The 22,526-nt window shown below is 45.3% G+C and overlaps 1 protein-coding gene across 6 annotated transcripts in view; it reads right to left on the bottom strand.

Annotated features, from left to right (window-relative positions):
- The window catches only part of PLEKHG5 (pleckstrin homology and RhoGEF domain containing G5), a 355,104-nt gene that overhangs the window by 43,196 nt on the left and 289,382 nt on the right, over window positions 1–22,526 (bottom strand). Inside the window, exon 1 of one of the 6 annotated variants that reach the window (XM_073603643.1) lies at window positions 6,629–6,914. The exons of the other annotated variants lie outside the window; for them this stretch is intronic. Within the exon in view, the coding sequence (XP_073459744.1) occupies window positions 6,629–6,742 (114 nt within the window). The 5' untranslated portion in view covers window positions 6,743–6,914. Of the gene's footprint in view, window positions 1–6,628; window positions 6,915–22,526 lie in introns of those variants that run through there. 6 annotated transcript variants of the gene reach the window in all.

The following is a 22,526-nucleotide window of genomic DNA, read 5'->3' as shown; positions in this document are numbered from 1 at the left end:
AGACAATTTACAGCCCCTTCTATATATCTACTGGTAAAAAATAAACCAGCTGGAAACACAAACAAGGAGGAGCGATCAAATCCACATCCAAAGCAATTACAATGAGCCCGCTGATTGGTGGTATTGGTTATTTGCTGACTTATAATGGCGGACACTATTTCCATTATCCAAGAAATACACCGACACACCTTTACACTGCGCTGTCATTGGCATTGGTGCAAAATCCTGGAACAGCTCTTTCTCGGATCAACCAATCAAATGTTTTCTGTTATACTGGAAAATGAAAGCGCTAAGCTGGAGGATTTGGACGATGGTTCCCTCTGCATCGGGTTGTGCGTGCTATTTTTTGTACAACCCTTTCACCTAGGTACCCTGACCAAATGTATCAGCGCCGGGCAACTCAATAATAATTCAATGGTGAAGCTGTCAGTTTGATAGAGGGGTATGGAAACTAGGAACATGCACAGGTGCACATTCCTAGTTCTTTTATGCAATGCAAACGAATGTTCTCACAGCATGGGGCATTGTGTGTGAGGACTTCTAATGTCAAGGTGTTGTGGATCCACAACTATTGAGATGCCTTGTCCTCACCATGGTAAAACAGCGAACGCAGGTGCGGCTCCTAGGATCCAATGCCCTCTTAAAGCAGCAGGTGGGGTGGTCCAGCCCAGGGCTGCTGTTGGAAATCACGGGGACCTGTGCAGCCTACCTGACAGGGCCCCCCACCCTGAAATTATTATGGTCTGTCAAATGCCCTTCGAAGAGAAACCCTAAGGTGGACTGATCTTCAAAAAGCAAAGCACATGTGAACAAGCTGCGGAGTGGGGGTGGCACACAGGGGGGGGGCCTAGACAGCACAGGGGTAGGGGTGATCAGAGTGGGGGTGGGGGTGCAGATATTGTACCTATCCCAGAGGCAGGGAGAAGAGGAGAAGCCAGAAAAACTGAAGGGGGGAGCCAAAAGAGGATTGGTGTCAGCAGTACAGCTGGTCCTCCACCCTTGGAAGGTGCCTGGGCCCCCCTTTTGAACTGATGGGGCCTGGGCCTAATTCAGAAGAGCTGGCTGTACCGCCTTATCAGCAGTCATGGTTCAGTTGGGTGACTTCAAGTGCAGGTGGGGCTTTGATGTCCTCTTCAGTGGTTGTCCAGGCTTGTCCTAATGCTGGTCCTCTCCAGTATCTAATCTATCAGTAGGAGGCCATGAAAATCCATAAAATGCACTGTCGCCCCCTGGACTGGATGTGCCCATAATGACCATTTACAAAGTATACCTAAAGCCACATTTTTTGGGGGGGGATGGAGAAGGAAATGGTTAGCAGAATTTTTTGTGTCCTATTGGCAGTCACATTCTTTCCTGTAGACACAACGGGAGAGAAAAGTTTTGGCTTTGGAGACACTTCAATGTAATGGATGACCGAGGGCAGAAACTCTGGATGCCTTTCGGCGGTATCACCTTCACTTTCTCTTCTGGATGTTCTCTCCTCCAACAACAATCAAAAGAAATCCCCATTGAATATTTCTCCGGATTCCTTTCTGGTGACAACTCAAGTTCTGTGATTTCCCCATCACTTTCAGTCTCAAATAGACAAATAGAGAGAACGGGGACACAGACAGCAATCAGTCATGCCCCTCTGACAGAAGCCGGACATTCAGATAGATTCTGTAGGTCAGGCTGCCATAGTACATACTGGCCATAGGTCGCCCGGGTTCTGTATAACTGGCCGATATTCGGCTTATGAGTACGGGGCTTAAGGGTCAGTTTTCTTTTCTTTGTAGTTTGGTAACGCATGTTGTGTTGCACATCAATGTGCATTGCGTTAAAGCAACATGAATGGGCTGTCAACCTAAGCTAGCGCATATCTAAAATTGAACAAAAGGCTTTTTTGTTTTTGTAACAAACTACCAAGCATTGCAATATGCTACAGTGCAGGTAAGTCACCTTGGAACATTGCACAACACATGTGACTTGCAGCATGGTAACGCTCGTGGTAACACACACATCAAAACAAGGTAGACGTCCAAGTTGGCCGTTACACAAGCACACTTGGGTGATCTGACCGGACGTGTTCACTGTACAATGTGATTGGATAACACCCACCTACCCGACCGGTGTTTATGGTCAGCCATTGTTCTCTGCACTGCAAATACATAAAAGACAAGCAGAGTACCAGACTGTATCCTACAGAGCCTTCTAATTCAATATACAGCGGTCCTATTCTATTCAGAGATATCACAAGAAACACAAATTACAACAAACTACAAAATACAAAATAAACATCAATAATATACAAAACGCAACAAACTGACACATTTCCCACTCTACATCTACACCTAATACAAGTATTACAGGAAAATCGACCATACTACAAAGACACAAACATCACATAATGTTCACCACCAAATCAACGAAATGAATAAACAAATACAAAATAAACATCAATAATATACAAAACGCAACAAACTGAAACATTTCCCTCTCAACAACATCTACACCCAATAAAAAGGTATTACAGGAAAACTGTCCATACTACAAAGACAGAAACATCACATAATGTTCATCACCAAATCAATAAAATGAATAAACAAATACAGAGACAAATACAAAATAAAAAACAATAATATACAAAATGCAACAAACTGAAACATTTCCCGCTCTACATCTACACCTAATACAAGTATTACAGGAAAATCGTCCATACTTACAAAGACACAAACATCACATAATGTTCATCCAGAAAATCATCCATACTACAAAGACACAAACATCACATAATGTTCATACCCCAAATCAATGAAATGAATAAACAAATACAAAATAAACATCAATAATATATAAAACACAACAAACTGAAACATTTCCCTCTCTACAACATCTACACCCAACAAAGGTATTACAGTTAAACTGTCCATACTTCAAAGACACAAACATCCTGCAATGTCCATTCCCAAATCAATGAAATGACTAAACAAACACAGAAATAAATACAAAATAAGCAATAATATACAAAATGCAACAAACTGAAACATTTCCCTCTCTACATCTACACCTAATACAAGTATTACAGGAAAATCATCCATACTACAAAGACACAAACATCCTGCAATGTTCATCACCAAATCAATAAAAAAATAATAAACAAAAACAAATACCAAATAAACAATGAAATACAAAACGCAACAAACTGAAACATTTCCCTCTATAACATCTACACCCAATAAAAGGATTATGCCGCGTACACACGATCGGAAATTCGGCCAGCAAAAGACCGATTAGAGCTTTTGGTCGGAAAATGCGACCGTGTGTGCGCTCCATCGGACTTTTGCTGGCCGAATTCCAGCCAGCAAAAAAGATTGAGCGCAGGTTCTCAATTTTTCGGTCGGCGAAAGTTCCTATCCGAAAATGCGATCGTCTGTGGCAATTCCGACGCGCAAAATTCCTACGCATGCTCGGAAACAATTCGATGCATGCTCGGAAGCATTGAACTTCATTTTCTCGGCTCATCGTAGTGTTGTACGTCACCGCGTTCTTGGCGGTCGAAAGTTCAGCGAACTTTTGTGTGACCGTGTGTCTGCAAGCCAAGCTTGAGTGGAATCCCGTCGGAAAAGCCGACATATCTTTTTCCGACCAAAATCCCGATCGTGTGTACGCGGCATTAGTGCCGATTCACACAGGGGCGACCTGTCAGACGACTTAGCCGCCTGACAAGTCGCGCTCCACGCATTGCAATGGAACCGTTCTAATAGGAGCGAATCAAGTCGCTCCGACTTAGAAAAAGGTTCCTGTACAACTTTGGGGCGACTTCGGAGCGGCTTGCATTGACTCCTATACAGAAGTCATTTTGCAAGCCGTGCTGAAGTCGCGCTGTACGGGGCGGCTTCAGAGTCGGACGAGAGTCGGGCGACGTTGAAGCCGCCCCTGTGTGAACCGGCACATACAGGAAAACTGTCCATACTGCAAAGACACAAACATCCTATAATGTTCATCACCAAATCAATGAAATGAATAAACAAATACAAAAACAAATACCACATAAACAATAATATACAAAACACAACAAACTGAAACATTTTCCCCATTACAACATCCATATCCAATAAATGTATTACAGGAAAACTGTCCATACTGCAAAGACACAAACATCCTATAATGTTCATCACCAAATCAATGAAATGAATAAACAAATACAAAAACAAATACCACATAAACAATAATATACAAAACACAACAAACTGAAACATTTTCCCCATTACAACATCCATATCCAATAAATGTATTACAGGAAAACTGTCCATACTGCAAAGACACAAACATCCTATAATGTTCATCACCAAATCAATATAATGAATAAACAAATACAGAAACAAATACCAAAAAAAACCCAATAATATACAAAACGAAACAAACTGAAACATATCCCTCTCTACATCCACACCCAATAAAAGTATTACAGGAAAACCGTCCATACTACAAAGACACAACCATCCTATAATGTTCATCACCAAATCAATATAATGAATAAACAAATACAAAAACAAATACCACATAAACAATAATATACAAAACACAACAAACTGAAACATTTTCCCCTCTACAACGTCCATATCCAATAAATGTATTACAGGAAAACCGTCCATACTGCAAAGACACAAACATCCTATAATGTTCATCACCAAATCAATATAATGAATAAACAAATACAGAAACAAATGCTAAATAAACATCAAGAATATACAAAACACAACAAACTGAAACATTTCCCTCTCTACAACATCCATTCCACACCTAATAAAAGTATTACAGGAAAACTGTCCATACTACAAAGACACAACCATCCTATAATGTTCATCCCCATATCAATGAAAGGAATAAATAAATACACGATCGATATCTTTCATCACACAGGATTAGAAAGCTCAGATCCCCCTCAAACTGGAGGAGGGCGGAACATTTTTTTACTCGAATGAATGAATTTCTAACAGTTCAGTAAAGTCCATTAGTTTGAGTGCAAATTTTAATTTGAAATGCTATATATAGTGTACAACCAGTGCTGGGACAAGGTCACCCAGTGCCCAGGGTACAGATGGCAAACTGACAAGCCGCCCCTCCCGCCCACCCCCTGTCCCGTCCCTTGTATATAGCCAACCTTAGTATTTGCCCACACGGTCGCCCCAATTCTGCATTGACCCACCAGCCAGCCTCGATACTTCAGCGCGATTTTCAAAGCCTCACATCAGTGCGATTTGCACTGCCGATTTCATTGCGGCTTGACGACTTCATACATCAGAAGTCTACGCAAAGTTGCAATGAAAAATCCGCAAAAAGTAGCGCAGGGACCCTTTTCAGAGTCGCAAGCCTTTTGAACAGTTCCATTGCCGGCAATGGGCTGCGACTTGTCATGAGATCTGGAACCGTCAAATCGCATGACAAATCGCACTGGTGTGAACAGGGGGGGTGGGGCTAAAGTATGTTTGGCTCAATCAGACTAGTAAAGTTGCAAGCCGTGAATTCGGGATTCGAACAAATGGCTCCCTATGGAGTCAGATAGACGAGTGGAACGTACGTAGCGATTAACCTCACACGATCGCATAGGGCGCCGGTTGTGTTGCGACCGATTCTTACTACACTTTACTTGTGTAGCTTACTCCATAGAGAGCCATTTGTTCCATTATTGACCAACCGCTACGCTGGCCATACACTAGGCAATCTCCCGTAGGGCTCATTCACACTAACGGCTGAGGGGCCGTTAATCCTGTGACTGAGCTGAGTTTTTACCCCCCCCACCGCGTGTACATATGCCATAGCCATGATGCTTCGCTCCCTAGCTGTGGCAGCAATACCGCCCCCCGCCCCCCCCCCCCGTCGCTTTTTGTGGGAGTAGCACCCGCCGAGTGCAACCCATTCAAGTGAATGGGGACTGCTCTGCAAGTGCCCCGTAAAAGAGGGTGCAATGCATATGGTTGCAGCGTGCTACCGTGGGGGTTCAAGCCATGGGTTCTCCTCACCACCTCTGAAGAGCGATCCGAACACAGATCGCACTTCAGAGACCAAAGCACAAGTGAACGAGCCCTAATGCCGCGTACACATGAGCAGACTTTTCGACCGGGTCCGGCGGACAATCCGACCGTGTGTGGGCTTCATCGGACCTTCAGCTGACTTTTTCGGTGGAAAATCTGACGGACTTTAGATTTGGAACATGCTTCAAATCTTTACGCCGGAACTCCGCCGGACCCAGTTCCTATCGAGAAATCCGCTCTTCTGTATGCTGGTCCGACGGACGAAAACCCACACTAGGGCAGCTATTGGCCACCGGCTATCAACTTCCTTATTTTAGTCCGGTGTACGTCATCACGTACGGATCCGTCGGACTTTGGTGTGATCGTGTGTAGGCAAGTCCCTTCGTTGGGAAAGTCCGTTGGAAGTCCGCCGGACCAGTCCGGTCGAAAAGTCCGCTCGTGTGTACGCGGCATTAGACCTGATAAAACGATGAAAGGACAAACCTAAACGATTGATTGCATTTTGTATCCAGTCCAGGCACTTGCACTACATAGTTGATGGTAGATATAAGCAGATTGTACAGTGTATGGTGGAATTCCCCCCCTCCCCCATGACTCACACCTCAAATATTTACCTTCCAGTCCTCCGTTGTCATCAGCACTTCGTCTATCACGGAAAGGTGATCCCAACTCTTCCATCCCGAAAGCCGACCCATCGCCCTCTCCGGCTCCACAGCCTTCTCCTTCATCTCACCCGATAAAATCGGCTCGTTGGTTCAAAAAAAAAAAACCCCAAAAATACCAAATTTCAATAAAAACAAAAAACAAAAAAAAAAAAAACCCTTCCAACTGGTCAGGGAGTCGGAGTTTGTGCTTGTGCCATGTCACTGGTGGAGGACACATTTGTTTTGTTGGGAGGTGTAGTCAGGAGGGGAGGGGTTATTGTCAGTGGGAGGGGTCAGTCATGCCGTCCACCTATCACCATTCAGCCGGGGAGATTTCATCAACTCATCAGTGGTGGGGGAGACATGAAAGGAGCTGTCAGTCACTTTACATAATGAGCGTCCTTCACACCTCGCTCAGCCTGAGGACACTTCATTGTGCAGATCCATCGGGGGGGATATCGGCCAATTTACATCTTTGTGTGCGCTTTCTTTTTTTTTTTGTATTGTAGCGTTAGGCAGGTGCGTTTGTCATGCGTCAATCTGCGTTTCCTTCGCACATTGACATGTATTGGTGATGTGTGTTGATGTGCGTTTTGAGGGCCAGTTCACACCACATGCAGTCCAGTGCAGGCTTTTTTTTTTTTTTTTTCTGCATGAAAAACGCATGGAAAGTCGGTTATATGGTTTCCAATGGCATCCTTCATACCAGTGCGTTCCAGTTCCAGAAAGAAAAAACATACCGCATTTTTCCTGCACTGAACTGCACTGAAACTCTGTAAAATGCACCAAAAACGCACTGGAACGCACACGTCTGTATAAAATGCACTGGACTGCATGGAAAAAAAAAGCACCAAAAACACATCAAAAATGCACTGGAACGCATCAAAAGCGCATCAAAAACACGCATGTAGAAAAGAATCTGGAATGCATCCGGATTGCGTTTCTATGGTGTGAACTGGTCTTCATACGCATCAAAAACGCACTGAGACGCACCTAAATGCACCAAAAACGCACTGGGACGCACTTAAGTGCACCAAAAACGCACTGGAACACACATGTCCGTATTTAGGGCCAGTTCACACCATAGAAACGCAGTCCGGATGCGTTACAGGTGCTTTTCTGCATGCACATTTTTGGTGCGTTTCAGATGCGTTTTGATGCAGTCCACCAGTGCATTTTCCCCCCTATTTTTTCTTAACCTTAAATAAGGACATGTGTGTTCCGGTGCGTTTTTGGTGCGTTTTACAGCCTTCTAGTACAGTCCAGTGCAGGAAAAATGCAGCACGTTCTACTTTTTTTCTGGAACTGCAAGCACTGATGGGAACTATGCCATTGAAAACCATATAACCTACTTACCATGCGTTTTTGAAGCAGAAAAAAAACACACTGAACTGCATGTGGGGTTCACATCGGATGCGTTCCATATGCTTTTCTGCGTTCCAGTGCGTTTTTGGTGCGTTTTTGATGCAGTCCAGTGCATCCCTCCCCTCTTTTTTCCTAACCTTCTATAGGACATGTGCGTTTCAGTTTGTTTTTGGTGCGTTTTTGATGCAGTCCAGTGCATCCCCCCCCCCCCTCTTTTTTCCTAACCTTCTATAGGACATTTGTGTTCCAGTGCATTTTTGATGCATTTTACAGCGTTCCAGTACAGTGCAGGAAAAATGCAGCACGTTCTACTTTTTTTTTTTTCTGGAACTGCAAGCACTGGTGTGAACTATGCCATTGAAAACCATATAACATACTTACCATGAGTTTTTGATGCAGAAAAAAACGCACCGGACTCTATGTGGTGTGAAGTGGCCCTTAAGGTTAAGAAAAAAAAGGGGGGGGGATGCATTGGACTGCATCAAAAACGCACCAAAAACACATCAAAAATGCACTGGAACACACGTGTACGTATTAAAAAAGAGGGGGAAGAATGCATTGGAACGCATCAAAAACACACATGCAGGAAAGCATCTGAACGCCTCCGGACTGCGTTTCTATGGTGTGAACTGGTCCTCAATGTGACATGTTGAGTTTAAATTGGTGCAATGTGTACAGATCTGAGTGGCAGCCATTGTTATTTTGTTAATGATTGGTCAGAATGGGGGGGGGGGGGGGGTAAAAATGCGCATTAACTGCCTGTTGTTGCCCCTTTGCTTCCCATGTGAACTTTAGTCACTGGTTCTCCACTCCAATTTCTAAAGTGAAAAAACGCATTGAAGGCCGGTTCACACCGTAGAAACGCAGTCCGGAGGCGTCCCAGATGCTTTTCTGCATGTGCGTTTTTGATACATTCCAGTGCGTCCCCCCCCCCCCCTCTTTTTTCCTAAACTTAAATAAGTGCGCTTTTTGGTGCATTTAGGTGCGTTTTTGATGCATTTTACAGCATTCCAGTACAGTCCAGTGCAGGAAAAATGCAGCATGTTCTACTTTTTTTTTCTGGAACTGACCGCACCGGTGTGAACTATGCCATTGGAAACAATATAATGCGTTTTTGATGCAGAAAAAAGAACGCACTGGGCTGCATGTGGTGTGAACTGGCCCTTAGCTGGCAGTGCCACTTGTCAAGTACAGCTATTGCAGGTAAAGGGGCCACATTGAAAGTAAAGGGGCCACATTGGAAGCATTGAAAGTAAAGGGGCCGCATAGAAGACAAAAGGGCCGCATTAAAGGTAAAAGAGCCATGGCACTAACCGCATGCCAACCGCTTGGCATTGGAATGTCCCCCTTGTGATTGCAAACCCCCCCCCCCCCTTTTAGCATTTAGGGGGCTGCAGTATCACCTGCTGAACAACTGGAAACCACCACTTAACTGCATCTGAAAAGCAAACTACTGCAGATCACTTTTCAGAGGGGCGGTAAACTTGCCACTATTGTGAATGAGGCCCAAGACTTGGTAACACGTGTTGATCAGGGCTGTGGTGTGACAGGTTTTTGAAAAATACAACATGCCCGTTTCTTTCTGCATTTTAGGCCCACAGAAGTCAATGACAACGCATCAAAACGCATTGCAAGCATTGCGATTGATTTCTATGGGCCAACACATCAAGGGCTTATTTACACTAATATCAGACCCCCCCCTGAAGATCGACCTGCTGTGGATTGCTTTTTTTAGAGGGCCTGTTTTAAGCCTTAATAGCCCATGGCATCGCACCCCCACTGTGTGCATTGCGTGTGGTCGCAGGGGGCGGTTGCAGCACCGCCCTATTCATTTAAACAAGCTGCGTTCGGCACGTGGCACTGCCTACCAAATGCAAATAGTGGGGATACGTTTTGCCTGGTGGCAAAGCAAAGTACAGCGACAGCAGCTTATGGGGAGTGGTTAAAAATGTGGCTCAGCCATGTGTTTTTACTGCCCTGCCAGTGGCTCAGGGGCTTCTTTTGTATGTAGGGCAGCCCATTGAGACAAATGTGCTCCACTGAACCTGCATGGTGTGAGTGGAAAGTAGAAGATTTGTGGGATTTTTAAAGGTGCATATTAAATCAAATGAAAAAAAAAAATACACATTTTATTAATACATAAAAACAGCACAATTGTATTAAGAAAGACCCACACAGTACAATCCTTTAATATGCAGCACGATGGTGTGGTTCCCAACATGTTTCGCCCTATAATGGGGCTTCCTCAGGGGATGCAGTACAGTAAATATCAGAACCTTCTAACAAGAAACATAATAAATCATTTAAAAGTATCTTTTTTTTTCTGTGTGAACATTCGGTGCAGAGTAGTTGTGAGTGCCAAGAGCTCCCTTTTGAACCCGTTTATACCATGGGGGCGTGGCCTGGCCGAGGTTGCCATAGATGTGCGACTTCTACGGGTTACCCTTCCTTCCTTAAACCATCCTTAAAGTAGACATGAACCTAACATTTTGTTTGATAAAGCACCGTGTATTATAAACAATTGTCTTTTTAAAAATAAAATCTCGCTTTCACCTTTCACCTTTTTTTCCATTTGTATTTTTTAAATCTCAGTGCTGCTGATCTCCTCCAGCCTCTTTCAGCCACTTCCTGTCTACCCGCACGCTGCTGACATCGGCTCCATATCGCTCCGGACTGGCGTCCTCATAGTGACAATGGTGGACCATGTCTGTGCAAATAATGTCACCGCAGGCGCTTGTAGTCTCCACCAGGGTGACAACGCAGGAGCACAATTGGGTAACAGTTGTCATCTAGTGGCATCGCTATGGGGGGTGTGGACTGCACCCAGGTGACACCCACCAGTGGGGTGACACCATCAAGTAGGAAGTAATATCCAACCACAATGGTGTCACCCCCATCAGCCACGACCGCATCATTTACAAGGGACACTTTGGGGTGCGCACCATAACCATGGGCTGCCGACCCCGAAACTAGCCTGCCTACGCCCCAGTTGTCATCCAGTGGTGTCGCTATGGGGGTGCGGAATCCACCCGGGTGAAACCATCAAGTAGGAAGTGATATTCCACCACGATGGTGTCACCCACATCCGGCACCGACCACATCATTTACAGGGGCCGGTTTGGGGCGCCCACCGTGACCATGGGCTGCCGGCTCAAAACTAGCCTGCCCAGTGCCACAGTTGTCATCCAGTGGCATCGCTATGGGGGTCTGGACTGCACCTGAGTGACACTCGTCAGAGGGGTGACACCATCAAGTAGGAAGTGATATCCAACCGCGACGGTGTCACCCCCCATCCGGCACCGACCACATCATTTACAGGGGCCGGTTTGGGGCGCCCACCGTGACCATGGGCTGCCGGCTCAAAACTAGCCTGCCCAGTGCCACAGTTGTCATTCAGTGGCATCGCTATGGGGGTCTGGACTGCACCTGAGTGACATTCGCCAGAGGGGTGACACCATCAAGTAGGAAGTGATATCCAACCGCGACGGTGTCACCCCCCATCCGGCACCGACCACATCATTTACAGGGGCCGGTTTGGGGCGCGCACCGTGACCGGGGGCTGATGGCTCGAAACTAGGCTGACCGGCGCCCTGCAGGGCACTGTGACAGGCTAGACAGGAGAGAGCCCTATGGGGGGGGTGGGGTGACACAAACCCTAGTGACGCCACTGTCGTCATCTTACAACGGGAAGTGCCTGAAGAGTCTTCATGGCAGGATCACCAGGTGTTATTTTAATGAAAGCTTCAGATGTAAAAGGACGGAAAATGATCTTATACAAGATTTTATAGTATTAGATCTACTAAAATGCGCCCAGATACTTTATATAGTGACTGGTGGGTGCCGTTGCAAACAATGGGCTGTGACTTGTCCAAAATCGCATGACAAGTCGCACAAGTGTGACGGTGCCCTAAAGAGAGATTAGAGGAGAGCCCCAATGCTGGGGTAATTATGATAGTTCAGCTTTAAGGCCTCATTCACATTGGCGCGGTTCAATTCACAATACCGCATCGCGTGGCACCGCATGCTACTGGCGATGGTGCCATATGGCGTAGCCATTCTTACTGGTACCCCAATGCACTTTGCCAACGAAGGTGCTCTGCATAGCAGTGCAGCGCACTACATTGTCAAAAAAAGGCGCAGGTCCAATTTCTAGGCCGCTGAGGGGCGTGCCCACCCGTTCATTTTGAATAGGTTGCCCTACGCAGCGCACAGTAATGTGTAACGTTCATCGATATAAAGGGCGAGCCGTCTGTTCACATTCAACGCCCATCACTAAGTTGTAATAAAATATCGCAACCTCTTATGTATCTGCCCCGTAAGGGTCGCCATTCTGGACCATTTACGTTCGACGTGCACGCTCTGTCCAGGATGGGAAGTCCACTGGTTGGTGAATTATCATTTTTGTGGATTGCTGATGAAGATGATGTCCCAATTAGTACCCACAACACCAACAATCATGAATGGCCGTGCAGGAAGTGAAGGACAATGTCATACAATGGGCTCTTGTCATTGTGAAATGAAATTAATCCCTTTAATGTTATCAGATGGAAAGTTTCCTGCATGTATATGAAGATAATACAGCCGTCATCCTCATGAAAGACCCTTCACACCTCCAATCATGACGTATTGTGCTCCACCATGAATGGGACTCTTCATCTTCAACACTTTATTTTTTATTGCATCCTAAATTCTCTGCCTTTTCCTCGGCTGCTTTACATCGGCATTATCATATAATGTAGAACATCAGACACCCCAGAGTACATTCTGCCGGAAAAAATAAAAGAGAGAAGAACAACATACCTTAGGGTAAAATTTAAAAAACGTAAATATCACCTATCAAGGGGAAACTTGAGCCTGGGGCGATGCACCCAACCACCTTAATAACATTAACTTCATATCGGTAGCTGCTCTTCACATCAGAGGTCCTTCCATCACATCAGAGCCCCCCCTCCCCCATCACATCAAAGGTCCCCCCATCACCTCAGAGGTCTTTCCATCACACCAGAGGTCCTCCAAACTCATCAGAGGTTCCCCATCACATCAGAGGTCCTCCCATCACATCAGAGGTCCTGCCATCATATCAGAGGTCCTCCCATCACATCAGAGCCCCCCCATCTTATCAGAGGTCCTTTCAACTCATCAGAGGTCCTCCATTACACCAGAGGTCCTGTATCACATCAGAGGTCCCCCCATCACATCAGAGGTCCCCCAATCACATCAGAGGTCCTCCTATCACATCGGAGATCCCCCCATCACATCAGAGGTCCCCCCATCACATCAGAGGTCCACGTGACATCACATCAGAGGACCCCATTACATCAGAGGTCCCCCCATCACATCAGAGGTCCACGTGACATCACATCAGAGGTCCCCCAATCACATCAGAGGTCTGCCCACATCACATCAGAGGACCCCATTACATCAGAGGTCCCATCACATCAGAGGTCCCCCATCACATCAGAGGTCATCCCCACATCACATCAGAAATCCTTCCATCACATCAGAGGACTCCATTACATCAGAGGTCCTCCCATCACATCAGAGCCCACCCCCCATCTTATCAGAGGTCCTCTCAACTCATCAGTGGTCCTCCATCACATCAATGGTCCTCCATCACATCAGAGGTCCCCCCCATTACACCAGAGGTCCTCCATCACATCAGAGGTCCCCCCCATCACATCAGAGGTCCCCCAATCACATCAGAGGACCCCCATAACATCAGAGGTCCCCTAATCACATCAGAGGTCCAAGTGACATCACATCAGAGGTCCCCCCACATCACATCAGAGGTCCCCCAATCACATCAGAGGACCCCTCATCACATCAGAGGTCCCATCACATCAGAGGTCCCCCATCACATCAGAGGTCATCCCCACATCACATCAGAAATCCTTCCATCACATCAGAGGACTCCATCACATTAGAGCTCCCTATCACTTCAGAGCCCCCCCCCCATCACATCAGATGCCCCCCCCATCACATCAGAGGTCCCCCATTACATCAGAGGTCCCCCATCAAATTAGAGCTTTCTTATTAACTCCATATCGGTAGCTGCTCTTCACATAAGAGGGTCCCCCATCACATCAGAGGTCCTCCCATCACACCAGAGGTCCTCCCATCACATCCCCCCATCACATCAAAGGTCCCCATCACATCAGAGGTCCTCCAATCACATCGGAGGTACCCCCAACATATCAGAGGTCCCCCATCACATCAGAGGTCCTTCCATCACATCAGAGGACTCCATCACATTAGAGCTCCCTATCACTTCAGAGCCCCCCCCCCATCACATCAGATGCCCCCCCCCATCACATCAGAGGTCCCCCATTACATCAGAGGTCCCCCATCAAATTAGAGCTTTCTTATTAACTCCATATCGGTAGCTGCTCTTCACATCAGAGGGTCCCCCATCACATCAGAGGTCCTCCCATCACACCAGAGGTCCTCCCATCACATCCCCCCATCACATCAAAGGTCCCCATCACATCAGAGGTCCTCCAATCACATCGGAGGTACCCCCAACATATCAGAGGTCCCCCATCACATCAGAGGTCCCCCCATCAAATCAGAGGTCCCCCATCACATCAGAGGACCCCCCCAATCACATCAGGGGCCCTCCCCCCATCACATCAGAACTCCCATCACATTAGAGCTCCCTATCACATCAGAGCCCGCCCCTCCATCACATCAGAGGTCCCCACATCACATCAGAGCCCACCCCCCACATCAAATTAGAGCCTTCCCATCACATCAGAGCTCCCCAGCACATTAGAGGTCCTCCCCTCAGCACATCAAATGCCCCCCCCCATCACATCAAAGGTCCCCCTATCAAATCAGATGTCCCCCTTCACCTCAAAGGTCCTTAATCACATCAGAGCGCCCCCCCCCCCATCACATCAGAGCCCTCCTACATCACGTCAGAGCCCCCCATCACATCAGAGCCCCCCCCATCACATCAGAGCCCTCCTCCATCACATCAGAGCCCTCCTTCACATCAGAGTCCACCCCATACATCAGAGCACCGATAAAACATTTTAATCTGTGATCTAAAAGGATTATTAACACCATACATGTGGTGGCGTTCCCACCACCCCATATATAAAATTGGCAAGTGAAGGTGAAAACTTGGCTCCCATGGCTGCTCCACACTTTTGGAGAAACCATTCCCCATTGAAAGCAACTGCTTCCACTGCCTGAGCATGTGGGATACAAGAATATAAGTTTGAGACATTGCAGATGATCCACGTGGAATTGGCCCCCCATCTAGTACCGTCTGCAATACTCAGTAAATGATTAGTGTCCTTCAAATGGCTGGGCAGACTGCACACCAATGGTTGCAATATACCATCCAACTACTGACCCAATTTGTCATTAAGGGAGCCAATACCCAAAATAATCGGTCTCCCATGTAATGCGTGAAGCCCCTTGTGAGTCTTGGGAAGGTGGTGAAAAATGGGGGCGGTGGGGTATTCAGGAATTAAACCTGAGATATTTTTTTTCCCTCAAAAATGCCTAATTTAACCCCTTTGATGACCAAAACTGGTCAGTAACATTTTAAATCTCTTAGTAGGATCTCCCTTGAGTCTGCAATAAGTCTCTAAATTCAATAGTTGTCTCTCTGCCTCACACCTATATTGTTCCACACCCAGGAGGACCACCAAACCCCCTTTATCAGAATTTCTAATAACTATGGATGTATCGTTCTCCACAATTTTGAGGGCTATCCTTTCCTGGAGTGAGAGGTTATCTCGTCTAGTGCACGTGCCTGATGCAGATTGTATGAATAAAGCAGTAAGATCTCTTTCTACAAATTTCTGGAATTTATCCATTTCAGGACAACGTGCACTAACCGGATAAAAATCAGAACATTTTTTAATTGTGTCAAAAGTTTGACATGTGAACTTATTTACTCCACCGGTTTCCACTGTACCCTCCCATGACAATTCCTCCAAGTCACCCCAAGTCAACCCAACCAACCCAAGGCACCCAATGCACACGGCTCTCTAAAAGAAAGCAATGCGCTGTCATCTACAGCACCACGTGCCGTAGGAGACCCACCTGAAACAACTTGACCATTAACAGTATTATCGTTATACTAATGCTTTTGGATAGCTATGTTTCTAACAAATTTATTAATGTCAGGAACAGTTTCAAATATGTTAAAATGTCTCTAAAATTGAGACCCATTGAAAGGAAAGAAGTCTCTTCTGGAGAAAGAGTCCTGTCAGAAATATTGAGGACATTGTTTATACCTGTTAAAGGGGTTGTGAACCCTCGTGCATCCTATGCATTAAGGTGAAAAAACTTCTGCCGCTGTCTGCCGGAAAGTCCGCTCGTGCGTACGCGGCATTATGCTCACAGAGCCCTTACCTCCGTAAGAAGTATAATCAACCTTATGGATCTCATATGATGGAAACAGGCTCACAGCTGCGGATCTCCAATTTGCAAACGTGCTGGGGGTTCCGATTCTAGGTGGTGTTAGACCGGACTCGAACCCCCCTATACTGATGTCAAACTTCTCCTTCGGGGCTCCCGAATTAAACGGTCAACTCATGGTTCCAACCATTGAAAGAGAACAAAGAATAGCCTCCCATATTGTAATATGTATAAACAATACAGGTTTATTCAAACGCCAAATGGATCCTTACATTAAAACAAGTTAAAAGAGCTTGCGTAGCGCAAACACGGCGCCTCTTACGTCACTTCCGGTACGCTCTACACATCCGGCCACGCCCTACACGTTTCGTCTCCTAGCTGGTTTCCAGATGCAGGGAGGAGCTGCAAGTGCCATTGGGGGACCCCCGAAGATGAGGATCGGGGTTTAGTAACCCTTTAAATCCTGCGGGAGGAGTTCCGGAGTGCATAATGATTGCCACCCCCTGTTTCCATCCCTGTTTGTGTCCTCTTCTGTTTTTTTTGTGCCTTTGCTGCGTTGTCTCCTGTGGGGCTTCTGTTTCTGTGTCCCGTTTCTAGAAAAGGTTCAAGTACCCAAGGAAGGTGGTGATCTATTTTAGCTCTTGTGTAAAAGAGAGGTTCATTGGATTTTCCACTTTAAAACACGTATACCATTTGGAATTAGTTTTGAGTGGGACATTTTTATAATTAAAGCCGTGTTTTAAAAAAAGTCAGCAGCTACAAACACTGTAGCTATTGACTTTTAATAAGGACACTTACCTGTCCAGGGAGTCCGCAATGTCGCACCCTACCTCCCCCCCCCCCCCCCGAGGCTGATCCGTCCATCGGATCGGGTGCAGGCGCCGCCATTCCAACTAAGGGAAACCGGCAGTGGAGCCTTGCGGCTTCACTGCCGGTTTCCGAATGCGCATGCTCGAGTCCCGCGGCGCTTTGTGAATGGCCGGCTTGTCTTCTGGGACACATGGGGGTGCTCGCCGAAGAAGAGGACGTGACGTCCTGGGCCACGGCCCGGCTGAATCGGAAGTACACTTGTACTTCCAAAAAAGGTACTATTGGAAAAAATAAAATTTCAATATCCAAAAACGAGGGGTAGAGAGGTGGTCTTTCGTTTAAGACTGTAAGGGCTGGGCTCAGCCCTTCCTTCTCTGACCTGGCCGCTCAGCTGACGGCTAATTGCCAGCTCTCCACAGTTACTCAGCTGTTGATGATATCCTGCTCGTCAGTCCTGCCTACTTAAAGCGGAAGTAAACCCATCCATAAAACAGTTTCATTTCCGGCACGTGCCGAAAATGTAACACTCCCATTGGTTGTGCTCTCAACCAAACTGTCAAACCATCCAATGGTTGGTGTCATAACTGATCACATGTGCAGAATCATGGCAGCTGTAGAATAAACAGAGACAAAGATGGCAGCTTCCTGGGCTGAAAACGATAGGGGGGTTTACTTACACTTTAAGCCGTCCAGTCCAGAGGAGCTCTGCCTTCACCTTGGTCAACATCACAGAAACTATCTTCTGCGATCCTGTTCAAGACTTGCTTTGCTGACATCCCTTCTGGCTCCAGATCCCGCTTGCTGTTCCACTACATTGATCCCTGACTTCTGGCTTGACTGACTATCCGTTCCAGTTACTGAACTTTGGCTATGTTTTGACTACGTTTGTTCTTTTTACTTTTATTATTAAACAAGTGTGATTTAACTGTACTTCTGTCTCGGCCTGATTTAATGGTTTCTGACAAAGACCACCTCTCAAAAGTGGATGGAACTCCGCTTTAAGTAATGAATCATGTGTCACTCCAATTTTTGTTGTACAGTGCATTTCCTGGATGTTTGCATCTACAGGTTTATCTGCATATGTATATTGTTTATAGAACAAATTTGTTCAGGACTGTCTTGTATTTCCAGTTTTTAGTCTCGTTTCAAGTCCCCATTTTTATGAGTGAGTTAATCTTTTTGGGCGCCCAATTCTTTATTGTCGTGTTTTCTTTGGCTTTCATTTTTGTTTTTATTTTATTATATGAGGTTATTTCATGGGCAATATGATGGTGTCTTTACTGTTGCCTTTTTAACTCATGAAATGTTTTTATCATATCATATGTTCTTATGTATCCATGAGCTGCTCTTTTGGTGCAGGTGTGTTTTTTTGGGTGTGCCGTGACTCAGGGTGGCACCTTAAATAGCCTGCCTAGGAGATCAGTCCGATGTTGTGCGATGTTGAGCAAGCCAGATACATTCTTGTGAAACGTGTCAACTGCATTCCCTGTCATTTGCCTGGCTTTCACAATAAAGCATTTATCAAGCAATTCAAGATTCCAGTGTGCTACCATTCTGTTAGGTCTTGTATTTTATCGTAAAAAAAAAAAAAAAAAAAACAAGACTTGCAAACTCCTAATATCCATGTCGTCACCGATCTCACATAGAGAAAGGAGCCTGCCACCAATCCCCATATGTCCTCCATTAGTGTTATTATAATTAATAAGCGATATTCCCCCAGCTACTGCTGGTTACAATGAAGCAGATGGCTCGTTACTAATACAGTTTATCTCGGTGTACTCGGAGGATCTGACAAGGCTTTGTCACCCTTCCACCTCCCTCAAATCGCTTTCTTATCCAAATTTTTTCACATCATCGCTTGGAAGACAAAAAGCTTTTTGGTTTCAGACAGCTGCGGAGAGAATGCGCGGCGGAGGAACAGCGTTATTATAATCAGGGCTATAGAAAACAAGGAATTGTTCAGCGTGTCTGACATGGAAGGTGTTAAATGCAACCACAAATTTAAAACGACCGTACGCAAATTACAAGCCGCTTCATGTAAATGAGAGTTTAAAGGGAAATTCCAACCGGACCGACACACAGCTGAAACACGATACAGCAGCTATTTTACATGCAAAAAAAAATAAAAATTTGTATGGTAATGATTACCAACCCCAGCTGGGCTATATAACTACATAGTGTTAGCTCTTTCCGGAGTCAACAGTTCTGCAGACTTGGTGCCACTGCCCCGCCTCCTGCATGCCTTCCAGACAACTAATAAATATCGGGGCAGTCAGAGTTCTTTACCTTCTAAAAGCCCTCCTCACTACTTTCTCCTCCTTTCCATCATTTCGCAGAGCAAGCAATCTGCCTACTTTCAACTTTCAGCTAGTATGTAGCAGTTCAACATAAAGCAGATTTATTAGAAAAGGGTCTTCACCAAACTTACTCTGTTTGAACAAAATAAATTATCAAGAGTTTTTCAAAGAATACATACATAAATCGAAAGGTAACTGTATCTATTTGCAGGTTACGTCTGAAGGTTGAAGGTTACGTCTGACCTTAAGTGAAAAACTACTTGTTCCAGGTCAGCGACTCAGAATGTACTGAAACCAGAGAGAGCCATAGGACTAGCATTGGTAGCCTCTCTTTTTCTCTCATCGTAGGTGTGCTTTAAATCTACTGCCTCTGGCCTACAAAAAATACATAGATTTTGACACCTGACCATCACACCTACTGTATATGAGCTTGTTGGATATCCTATTCCAAAACCATGGCCAATAATATGGAATTGGCTCCTCTATAAAAGACTCTACTTTCCCAGAAAGACCTGGTCTGCCATCGGTGTTCCAATTCATCCCAAGGGTGTTCCGTAGGGTTGAGTTTAGGGCTCTGTGCAGGACACTCAAACTGGTCAAACCAATGTCTTTATGGAGCTGGATATCTCATTCCAAAATCATGGTCATTAATATGGGGTCCCCACCATGGCTATTAACATGGAGCTGCATCCTATACTGTATGTTGGCCACTTGTACTGGTCAAACCTTGTCTTTATGGAGCTGGACATCTCATTCCAAAAACCATGGTCATTAATATAGGGTTACCCCCATGGCCATTAATATAGAGTTGCCTCCTGTATGTTGGCCACTTGAACTGGTCGAACCATGTCTTTATGAAGCTGGACATCTCATTACAAAAACCAAGGTCAGTAATATGGGGTTCCCCCATGGACATTAATATGGAGTTGCCTGCTATATGTTGGCCCCTCAAACTGGTCAAACCATGTCTTTATGGAGATGGACATCTCATTCCAAAAACCACAGTCATTAATATGGGGTTCTACCCCATGGCCATTAATATGGAGTTGCCTCCTATATGTTGGCCACTAAAACTGGTCAAACCACGTCTTTATGGAGCTGCACATCTCATTCCAAAAACCATGGTCATTATTATGGGGGATCTGTAAAGACTTTCCACATTATTGTACCACGCATCTGTGGGAAATTGTGCCCATTTGTGAGGTCAGATACCACTTTTGGTTAAAAAGACCTGGCTCGCATTTTGAACCACATGTTGGGCACCAAAAAAAAAAAAGACCCAGCTTGCAGTCAACATTTAAAGTCTTTCCAAGGGTGTTCACACCAAACTGGTCAAACCATTTCTTTATGGATGTGGCATTGTACACAGGGACACAGTCATGCTGGAACAGAAAAGGGTCTTCACCGAACTGTTAGCACAAGTTTGGAAGAGCACAATAGTCTAAAAGGGGTTTACATACTTTTGAACATATAGGTAGATATGGTGGTCAGATGACCACAAACGTTTGTTTAAATCTACTGCCTCTGCATGATGTGCTCTACAATAATACACTAGATGTTGACACCTGATCATCACACCTATATGAGCTTGTTGGACATCCTAGTCCAAAACCATGGCCAATAGTATGGAGTTGGCCCCTCTACAGCAGACTCCACTTTTCTGGGAAGACCTAGCTTGCCATCGGTTTTCCAATTCATCCTAAAGGTACTTAGTAGAAAGTCAGGGCTTTGTGAATAACACTCAAACTGGTCAAACCATGTCTTTACAAAGCTGGACATCTCATTCCAAAAACTATAGCCATTAATATGGGGTTCCCTCCCTCCATTGCCATTGATATGGAGTTGCCTCCTATAAAACCCTCCAATCTTCTGAAAAGACTTATTTAGAATTATAGAGTGCATCTGTGGGAATTTGTGCCCATTTGTGAGGTCAGGTACTGAGGTTGGTTGAGAAGACTGGGCTCACAATTGGTGTTCCAATTCATCTCAAAGGTGTTCAGTAGGGTTGAAGTCAGGGGTCTGTGCAGGACTCCCAAGTTTCTCCACACCAAACTAGTCAAAGCATGTCTTTATAGAGCCAGCTTTGTACACAGGGGCACAATCATGCTGGAACTGAAAAAGACATTTCCAAGACTGGTGCCATGAGGCTGGAGGTGCAGGGTAAGGCTAGACCCCCCGATCATTTAAAAGAGAATTTGTGAGGTAAGGTACTGATGTTGGATTAGAAGATCTGGCTTACAATTGGCATTGCAATTCATCCCAAAGGAGTTAAGTAGGGTTGAGGTCAGGGCTCTGTGCAAGACACTAGAGTTCCTCAAACCAGTCAAACCATGTCTTTGTGGAACTGACTTTGTCAACAGAGCACATTAATGCTGGAACAGAAGAGGGTCTTCCCCAAACTGTTCCCACAAGGTTGGAAGACCACAATTTTCTACAATGTTTTTGTAGTATTACCAATACCTTTCACTGGAAACACCTGAACCTAACAATCTGTAGTTCCGAACAGAAGATATTTTGCCTTTTTCAAGCACATTTTATCTAAGCAGATCAATGAGGGAAAATGCTTATGGCTTCGGTAATTTCCTGACAGAAAAATGTTCACCAAAATCAATCCTCTCATCCCTATCAGGGATTTCCAGAGATGAAACATTCAAGGAATAAGCCTCCAAAGGCATGATCTATCCCTGGAAATTTTTGGATATCTATTATATCTTTCTGTAAGAAAATACATTTCGATACTTGATATCTGTTGAGTTCTTTTCACTTATTCACTTTTGGAGAATAAGGTATACATTCTTATTTTTCATCATGTGAATTATACCAATAATGAAAAATAACCACAAAGCAAATTCCAGGTGCCATAACAAAAGAACAAAAAACTTCAGAAAATACCCAAACGTCAGGTGGATTTCAGCATTATGAGATAATTTTGCGCAGACCGTGACAGATGGTCTTGGCCGCTAATGGAAGATGTAGCGCATCTGTGTTTTGAAGCTGTCCAGCCCAGACCTATAGTTTTC

The sequence above is a fragment of the Aquarana catesbeiana genome, linkage group LG10 (genome assembly GCF_042186555.1).
Source record: "Aquarana catesbeiana isolate 2022-GZ linkage group LG10, ASM4218655v1, whole genome shotgun sequence".
Classification (NCBI taxonomy): domain Eukaryota; kingdom Metazoa; phylum Chordata; class Amphibia; order Anura; family Ranidae; genus Aquarana; species Aquarana catesbeiana.
Note: the sequence above shows the minus strand (reverse complement) of the source record. Positions and strands in the feature narration are given on the sequence as shown.